At 39.8% G+C, this 9,884-nt stretch overlaps 1 protein-coding gene across 1 annotated transcript; it reads right to left on the bottom strand.

Annotated features, from left to right (window-relative positions):
* Positions 1-256: 256 nt before the first annotated feature.
* Positions 257-9,679, bottom strand: TMEM130 (transmembrane protein 130). Its single transcript, XM_026082979.1, has 8 exons — positions 9,583-9,679; positions 8,803-9,093; positions 6,678-6,846; positions 5,352-5,521; positions 4,562-4,646; positions 2,476-2,678; positions 1,656-1,768; positions 257-783 (listed from the first exon to the last, which is right to left on the bottom strand). The coding sequence occupies exons 1-8, from the start codon at positions 9,677-9,679 to the stop codon at positions 607-609; spliced, it is 1,305 nt and encodes a 434-aa protein (XP_025938764.1). The 3' UTR covers positions 257-606.
* Between the last annotated feature and the right edge of the window lie 205 nt (positions 9,680-9,884).

Below are 9,884 nucleotides of genomic sequence, written 5' to 3'. Positions count from 1 at the left end.
GAGTTGCCATCAGCAGCTCATCAGTTGTTATAGTCTCACAGAATCCCATTAACTTAAAAAAAAGAGGTCTTTTAAGACAAGGAAAAAACCACAACATAATTAGATTGTCTGGTTCATTGAAAGCATGTAGGCTAAAGCTCTTCTCAAACTGGAAAAGTCAGTTCCTTTTTGGAACAAATATACATTCAACAGCATTTTGGCTGACTTGTATTTCTGGTAATATTGTTGTAACATAAGAAGGAGAGGTATGTTTGTCTTAAGCATTTTCTTCTTTGAAACAAACAGCAGAAGGACCAGACAAATTACAAAGGTAGTGAGTTTAGCAAATGTGTGCATAAAATAATCTTTCATAATAATAAAATGATGCATTTACAGCTGTAAATGTATACACCCATATAATTTAAAAATACGAAGCTACTTTTACTGTGTTTCAGGTTCTTTCTTTCTCAGATCACACAATGAAACACTCATGTGCTTGACCTAGTAAGTGGTTAACCTCATTGCATTGGCAAAAATAAACCATCCATGCAGCCCTGAGCTTTTAACTCATCATAAGTGGCATAGTTAAACTCAGCAGTTAGTGCAACCAAAGTGAAATTGTATTCTTCACACTGTGTAAGTTTTGACTGGCTTGTAAAAAGAAAGTAGAAGTTCATGACTCTCCCTGGCAGTTTCTTGAGATGACCGAAGACAACATGATCTGCAACATATCTGGCCACAGTCTGACTCCGAAGCAGAAGGCAGGTTTTTGTCAGATAGTGGAGAAAAGTCAAAGTCAGCTACCTGGAAAAGGAACATCAAAAAGATCAGTTTGAAGTCTAGGCCTAGTCTGGCTCAGGTTAGAGACCAGCAAGATACTTTGGGCTAGAAAGGGAACCTGGTCCTCAACCAGTCCTAGTCAGCCACTGACTTCAAATGGACTCTTCTCATGTGAACCAGCTGCACACACAACTTACAGGTAGTCTCTCTATAGCTATATTATTAATACTGTGGCATAATTTAAAGTATATTAGGTGCTTTCCAAAGGTTCAAGAACATCTATCCTGTGCAATGTGCTCTAGGTGACCCTGCTTGAGCAGGGGGGTTGGACTAGATGATCTCCAGAGGTCCCTTCCAACCTCAGCGATTCTGTGATTCTGTGATTCTGTAACATGATCTTTAATTTAGGAGCTCATGGTTATTATAAATGTGATAATGCAACAAGTGAAAGCTACACCATGGGGATAGGAGGGAGTTGGGTAGATGAAATTTGCATGGTAAAGTTGGGTGACAACTTAGTGCCACTTTTGGTAAATATCCACCCTTCCTTACTATTCAGCATACCCTCCTACTATCCCATTTCTTTCCTCCATGTAAGCGCTCTGAGGTAGATCACCTGGAAGGCACACTTCCATGCAAGCAGGTGCTTGGGAACACTACCTAACTGCCCTGGCAACTTGAATTAGAGACACCTTTCTCCCACGAGGAGCCAGAAGCAGGCATGTTACTTAAAACGTTTGCCTGCGCTGTTCAGGTTTTCACGTGGAATAGATCGATCGGAGAGACACCAGGGGAACACCCCCACCTCCCCCATGGGTGCCTGGGGATTAAAGATGGGACAGGGCTGAAAGGTATCCAGTCACTTAATCCATCTCCAAGCAAGAGTAAATGGGTACCTCCACGAGATCTTTCTGTTGTGTGTTACTTCGGAAGGTCGTGTACAGCACCAGTCCTAGCACCACTGAAACCAGAGCAATGCAAAGCAGGATGAAGAAAGCCGGCTGGATCCCTGAGAAAGAGCACAACGGGACACTCCTGGAGCGGTACGATACACTCAGAAGAGGTGACGGTGAGAATGAAACCATGTTTTAGGAGAAACTTTCACACTTTTTAGAACAAAAAACCTGTGCGCAACAGGAAACAAATTTTTCAGCCCAGACCACTTCAGGTCTTTCTGAATGCACAGAAGGGGGGTTGTGGGATTGGGGCGTTGGGAGGTTGTAAGATGCTTCGGAGACCCAAGAGGGGCATGTGTGAGCATGCATGGGGGAGCCAACAGGTATTGCTGGCTGGGGGGCAAAAAAAGAAATGGAGGCCTAGAAAACCTACCCCTTAAAAAAAAATTTTTTTTGAGGCTGCTTAATTAAGGGAGCATGACAGATGCACGTTTTCCTAGTTATCCACTCTAACTACAAGAGCAAGGGGCTATTTAAGCTGAAAAATATGTATGTTAACTCAGTCTTCCCATGAAACTCATTAGCTCCAAGACGCTTTTGAGCCTAAGAGCAGCATACAAGAAGCTCAGAGCAATTACAGGAGGCACGTGACAGCCTCTCCTTTCGGTTCACATTTCCTATGTTTTTGAGGATCTATACTAATTTTCAGAAACCTCATCTCCAGGCTAGTTTACTCCATAATTATCCCTGACATTTTTGAGACTGTTGGATTCCCAGACCTGGAGGAACCTCCACGCTGCTCAGGCTAGCTGCACCTCACCTGTTGGCCACACTTGTATTTCATGGTATGTCTGCAACATGGTCACGCCGTTCTCCACTCTCACGCTGAGACAGTACTGGCCTGCGGCGCGGAAGGTATGGCTCAGATTGTAGCAAGAACCGTTAATCACCACCAGATGGCATTTTTCACCTTCAAGTGGAATGCACTCAGCCTTTATAAGCCAGCATAATGCCAGCGGTGGGCTGAAATGAAAAAAAATATATAAAAATACATAAAAAATATATTAAAAAATATTATATATATAAACATCTATAAAAAATTACGTGAAAACCTTGCAAAAATTGTAGTTAAGAACTGATGAAGCACTTGGATAAAATAGCGTAATAATTCTGAAAACCATTGAAGCTAATCCAAGCACAAATAGAGAAGTAATTAACCGCACAGTCGTTTGGTTTCCAGCATTTGACAGTTGAAAAAGACCTTCATAATGCTTCTATAAAGCAAATGTTTTAGCTGACAGTTAAATACCTGCGTGGGTCATAGGCAGGCCATTTTGTGCAGAAAAAAACCCCTTAGTCCTTCTCTAATAAAGATAAAGGGAATCTTTTCTGTTTTTTTCCAAGAGGGCATAGGTTGTTCTTTCTTTGCTGTTTGCACGCCGTGGAGGTCAGTGTCTGTGTTGCTGAAGTACACCCAACACTTTTATGATAAAAAAAGAACTGGAAGGAGGGCCAGATAAGCTCAGCACAATCACTTGGACTAATAGCTTAGAAAGGTAAATAGCTTGCAGGGATCACAGGATTCCCCCACACTAATAGAAAGGCTTTTGTTTGCTACCAAGCAATCTAAGTGCAATCCACTTTACGGCCTTATGTCTTCTCACTGTGTTTAGTTGCTGTCTTTTATTTACATTTTCAGACCCTTGCTCCAAATGGTTCTGCCTGGGCTCATCTTCTGCACTACAGATTTTGATTCTGGCAACAGGTAGAGCTTTTCTTTATCCCATCCTCATAGCATTTTGTTCCTTATCTGCCCAGAACGTTTTCTGCTAAAGAAAGCAGCATGTTTACATGTTTAGCTCATTTTCTAGCTTTGTTTTTGATAAAAGCTCTCTAAAGTCTTTGGCATTGCTTTTGTATCGTACAAACTCCCCTCACCTCAGTTCCAGCCTTGCTGCTAGCAGTTAGGTCTGGTAAATATTGTCCATTCTAAACCAAGCAGGCATTTATGAATCTAGAGTTTGCCTGTAATGGTTTCTGGCTATTCATATTTACTTGTATGCCATCTCCGGTGCCCGTTCCTACCAAGGTACCATTCACTTTTTGAATACAAACTGTGCTGTTTTGTCTGTTGGGGTTAGCAATGTCTTGGCAATGACTCAGTGCTGGGTGCTGCTTGCTTTGTCCTACATCTGTACCAACAGTCCTGCGCTTTTGGGGTTCTTTTCTGGAAATCCACCATTAGGCCAAACAGCTCCCAAAAGCAGAATGCAAAGTGTCCCTCTTTTGCAGAATGAATGACTTCCACAGTCATGAAGAATTTTTACGTTAAAGGGGCTTTTCTGAGTCATTCAATGGCATTTAAAAATGCTTCTGCTATATGAAAAGGTCTCCTGTGTTCTCAGTATTGCAGCTTGAGAGAGCTTGTGCTAGGATCAAGGTGCTCATGACTCTTCTACATTCCTGTAAGTATACGTGAATAGCCCTCCCAAGTGATGTACTGGGAAAAAGCAAACATCAGCATGATAATATTTCCCTTTTCTCCTCATTCCCAGACTCAGCTCTCTTTGGCAACTTTATTTTTCTCCAGCCTTTTCCTTATCCAGACTACCTTTTTAAATTTCAATTTAATAACATTTGCTTTACGTATAAGGATTCTCTGAGGAGATATGCATTTGAATATTCTACATTTCTGTAAAGATGTGGTTTCTTTCATGGCTGTTAGAGTTCAAGGTATTTCTAGTCAGGAACAAGTGATATTCAATCGTATTTTGTTCATAAGAAAACTACTTCTTTAAGAAACAGTTCTGCAGTGTTCAAGTGACAATATTTTAGGGAAACAGGGAAAAAACCTAAACCAAGCATATAATGCTTTTTGGTAAAAGACAGTTATGTTTGCTACTTACCTGCCATTGATATGAAGAGATAAACTCAAGTTTTCCATTACGTGAGTCTCTCTGGAGCCGACTACATTAATACTTTTAACAGCATCTGAGAGAAGAAAAAAGCATATCGCACTCAACACGTAAACTGAAATTCACTGTTTTTTCAGAGAGGGTTTATTTTCGTGGACTTTGTTGGTTTTAGCTGTATCACTGACATAAATAATAATACCATCTCCTCCTCAAAAAGAAAGCTATTGGCAGAGTTGTTGTAAGTTATCTGAATGTTTTGTGATTTCTTTATAATATAAAATTGACCATTTTGTTAATCCTTTATATGTTTATGAACATGTTTATTTACTCTTGAAGCAAATAAAATAAGCATTAGGAAAGTCTCATTAATTTGATCAAATTTATTTTTTCAGAGATAGTCAGTGTAAATTAAATGAACAAAATAAGTTATTATAAACGTTTTACTGCAGATTTTAATTGTGTGCGAGATTTTTGCAAAAGACGGTGAAGTTTTTGATAAATGAAAAATGTTGATAATAGTTAACAGAAGTTTTACACAAAAATAGACTTTTTATGAAAAGAACAGAGAAACAGAGAGAGGATTTTATATTGCCCTCCCCATTTTTTCTGGACTAGAAAAGTGCAAAGTCCATTTTGCAATGGTAACACTTAATTGAAAAATATTGACCAGTTCATGCATGTGAAGGAAAGCCTGAGTTGCACTTCCATGTTAACGTCCTAGATTGTATTGCTACGTAGAGAGCAAATTCTGTTTTGGGTATGCAAAATGTTTTACAATTACCTAACAGCTCCAGAGCAGTGGTAAAATCGCCAGTTTTCTGCACAGTTTCTCTTTCATGTATGATGTTTCCAATTTGCTCCCATTCAGCTATCACTTTCAGATGGACCGTGCGGTTCCCCACGGCAGAATGGTTATAGTAGACAAAGGGCTCCTTGGTTATTTGATACATCCTAGGTGCGACATGAAAAGGTTTATAATCAAAATCACCTCTCATCAAGTACTTTTATACTTCCGATGTAAAATTTAAAAAAGGATAAGCTCTAATATTTTTTCTTTATAGACAGTGCTAGGGTCAGCTGTGATTCTAATTCTGCTTTAAGTCCATATCAATCAGGATTAATGACTGCGGCATTACACTGGTATAAAACCAATAAAGCTACAATCAGTATCAGGCCCAGAGTGTGTTTAACTTGATGCTTTTTGTTAATGAAACTGAGGATATCGCTACAGTAATTCATGGAATGAAATAGGAAGAGATGGTAAAACATGAAAACTACCTTTATAGCAGGCGGGCTATAAGCTAACTGAAGCACTTGAAAGGAAAAAAAAAAAAAGGAAAAAAGAAAAGAGTCTAGTATTCAGGAACCAAACCTGACATTTCTACTTGCATACACACGTTCCTGTTGGATATATTTTTGCATTCAGAGAAGAAAACTCCTGAATGCCTTTTTCTCCTCTCTACTGCAGAGAGGCGTGAGGGCTAGATACTTCCCACAGTTTTATTTCAGACAGCTCAGAGCTATGTTGGATGGGTTGGTCATTTTTTCAGTTTGTTATTAGGTCAGCATTCGGTGTGTGTTAATGTACAGCTCTATATTACTTGAGAGACCTATCACTCTTCAAAAGTTCCTCGCCCAAGATCAGGTCTATTTATGGGCAGCTAATTGTAGTAAAAACTACTTACTGGCCAACCACAAGGAGGAATACTGTTTCCATTTTCCTTAATGGACAAATTATGCACAAATTATTCTCACATTCAACAACAACCTGCTGCTGGAGATTCTGCAGGCACAGCGATAGCCTAAAGCAACAGTCTACACCAAGTAACTTTTTCAGTTATTTGTTCAGCTCACGGCACACATGGTAATACACCTAAGCACCTGTTTGAACACGAAATTTAGGTCTTTCAAACATCACCGTTCTGTGAATATGCAGGACCTTCTGTCCCCAGGGTCTCATAATCCACCTGGACGTTATGCTAAGAGCGCACTAACTGAAAAAGGCGCATGCTTTGTGCTGTGATTTATCGGGATTTCTCCCTGCACGTGCATCTGAATCAGAGGCACCTTGAATATTCATTAAAGAAAACAACGTAACCATACCTACCCTTCCCCAAAGTCCCAGTTGTAGACAAATGCTGCTGACTTGAAGTAATCACTTGGGTCATGAAGACAGAAAGAAATCCGGGTCACGGTGTCCGTGGACGAGCTCGAACCTTGCTTGATAAACGCACTGCCTTCTATCTGGGCAATGGTAAGATTCCCTGTGATAAATTCTGCAGAATGACAAGGTAGAGAAAGAATGACAGCATATATCACTTTCCCAGCACATGCTGTGTGAATATCAAAGCATTATTTAAAATGTACTGCTTACGTTTTTCTGTGCCCCAGTGCAAGTGGTTAAGTGTATTGTATATCTATTACTCAGTGTTGTTATATGTGTTAGTGAGGTGCAGATATTAAATGATTTACTCAAGGTTATATCATTGGTCATGATAAAGCCACTAATAGAACCAAGAGGAAAAATCTTGGGCTGATTTAGGTCAATAACAATTTTTACTATTGATTTTAAAAGAACTGGGATTTAACCCCAAGAGTCTAGATCAAGGGATTCAGGATCAAGCCAGTACATACTCCCTTCATTTTCTTTCTTTTTTTTAATTTCAGCTATGTCCAGGGAAATGACAAACTGACTATTATGAATAGCAGGTGAGCTATACATCATTAATAAAGAAATCGTGAAATGTTGATTTTCATGTCTGCCAGCAATTCTATGCTCAAGTTTGTTTAGCTTATAAGTAAAGAGATGTTCTAAGGATTAGCAGAAATTGAGTTAAAAACTTTCTAACCTATGAATAAAGAGGTATCATGATGATATGCTGATCAGCTCATTTTAAAATTAATAGGATATAAGTTACCAGTAAGACTCTTACCCTGTTAACAATTCATTAAATCTGGTTAACCATTATCTTGATGATGCACTTATAAAAGAATCACAATTACTGCTGCAGAATAGGGTTGATAATGCAGATCTAACTGGAATTGTAATTCATATTTTTTATTGGCAACTACCTTTGTGCCCCTGTGTATATTTGTTATTGGCAACTACCTTTGTACCCAGGGTAAGTGTCTTACTGGCAACTTATATCCTATTAATTTTACAATGAGCTGATCATCATCATGATACCTTTTTATTCATGTTAGAAAGTTTTTAGATCATTCTCTTTGTTGGGGAAGGTAGAAAGGCACAATGGGATCTTACCTTTCATAGCTATAAAAAGTTTCTATCCCTTTTGCTAGTGACATGAGAATATAAGTCAGTGCAAAAAGAAAAAGGAATAAGCAGATATTCAGCAGGGCAGCAATTTTTAAGAGAGAGAAGATCTTACGTATACTTTTATAAAGGCTCATCCAGTAAGCTTGGTGTTTCTCAAAGAAAAATTGCAATAGCTGTTCCCCAAAATGTCACGTATGCCCTATGGTTAGCTCCTTTGTCATCACTCATGTCCTTATCTGCTGCTGCAGGACGTGGGGTTGGTCTATTTTGGAGCGCACAAGGAGAGCAGCTGGAATATGCGGCTGGAGGGACACAGCTGCCCGTCCTTGCGGGAAGGGATTGCGGGAAGCTCTCAAAGGATGCTTCATGTCGAGCCCTGTTGCAGAGCCTAGGCTCACCACACTGCCCCATTGGTCAAGCTGTCAAAAAGTGCATATTTATAGTTATGAATATTCACAGTAAGATGCAACTTTGCATAGCAATATTTGGAAATGCAGCTGTGACTCCACATCTTGTTTTGGGATGATCACTCTGAACTTTAAAAGAAAGCAGCTCTGTTATATATTTTCTATGTCATGCAAAAGGGAAAACTAGTAGATTGTGACTCCTTCCAGTCATCCTAACCATAGGACTAGAAACGCCAGGCAGCAATGCCGGTGGCACTGTTTTACAAGTCTGGGTGCCACTGAACAGCACTGATGTGTGAACTGCAGCTACTGGAGCATCTGGTTTCTAGCTTGGTTCCCCTAAGCGAGAGAGGCAGGAGGACATGGCCGTACCACGCTCGCTTCCCGGACGCAGGGAGACAGCGTGGTCTGGTTGGCACGCTGCCTGCCCAAGAGAGCCTGTGCTCATCCGGATGCTAGCAAAGGTAGCAACCGCTCTGATGTGCCTTGAGCTCCTGAAGAATTCAAGAAGTTGTAAAGAAGCTGTAGAAGTTGTAGAGCTATTTTACCTGTGATGTGCAGTACGGTGACATTTCTAGCAACAGGCCGACACAGCCAGCAGTTTCTGTGAGTCACCCAGACAGACAGAGGAAAAGCGCCAGGAAATTCGCTGGTCACGTTAATCAGGGAGTGAAACCGCTGCTCCGATTTCTCAATGAGAATCAAAGGAGCATAAATCCAGTTAAAATGATACAAGTTTGAGGTGATACTGTCATTCTTCATAATTAGACTGGCACGAACAGTAGCTTGAGCTCCTGTTGTGATGGGACCATTGTTGGTTATTTCTAGATCATATTCCTCTGTAAAAATCAGAAGAAAAAACTCTTTGTATTGCAATTTTTATTTTTTCACATTTTTACTGGTCAGCTGTAGTTATGTGATTCACAGTGACACTAATGCCAACTAAGACTTTACCACCTTTATTACCATGTAAAAGCCTGGAACTAAAACTGTTACACATTTATATATTTGAGTTCAAACAGGTAGCATTAGAAATGGTCCTAGAAATGTTAATAGTAAAGGGTAGCCTAAACAAAAATGTTAATTAGAACATCCCCAAAACCTTGATGAAGTTTTATAGCCAGAGCTCGGCTATAATCTAACATTATGATCATTAACGATCTAACACCGTACTCACTAAACTTCCAGCCACTTGAAAAACTTCAGGTTCAAATCTAATCTGTGTTGTTTCAATTTTCACTCAAAACAGCAAGAAAGAGTCATGTGATGAAAAGGATTTGTATGGCAGAGGAAGATCCTTTGCAAAGGAAAAGGCAGGCCCTGCCAACCTCGCTTAAATAGGCTAAGATTCAGTGTACGGGCATCTGCAGATGTAGACGCACATTCACTAGTGTTTTCAAAAATATTCTGGCATCTTATACCCATTTCCACTGTTTGGCATTTGGGTCCATTCTGAAAATTGCATTAAGCACGAAAATAACTTAAACACAACAAAATAAAAGCAGTTGGTGCAGCTCCACTTCTGTTTATTATTATTATTATTATTTTTTAAGCCAGGGCTGTAGTGAGGAAGCCAAAGGTGAGGACACAACAAAATTCCCTGCAGTTATCGAAAGGACAAATTACCAAC

Source organism: Apteryx rowi, unplaced genomic scaffold (genome assembly GCF_003343035.1).
Source record: "Apteryx rowi isolate R43461 unplaced genomic scaffold, aptRow1 scaffold_6, whole genome shotgun sequence".
Lineage (NCBI taxonomy): Eukaryota > Metazoa > Chordata > Aves > Apterygiformes > Apterygidae > Apteryx > Apteryx rowi.
The sequence above is the reverse complement of the archived record's forward strand: the minus strand, read 5'-3'. Positions and strand labels throughout refer to the sequence as shown.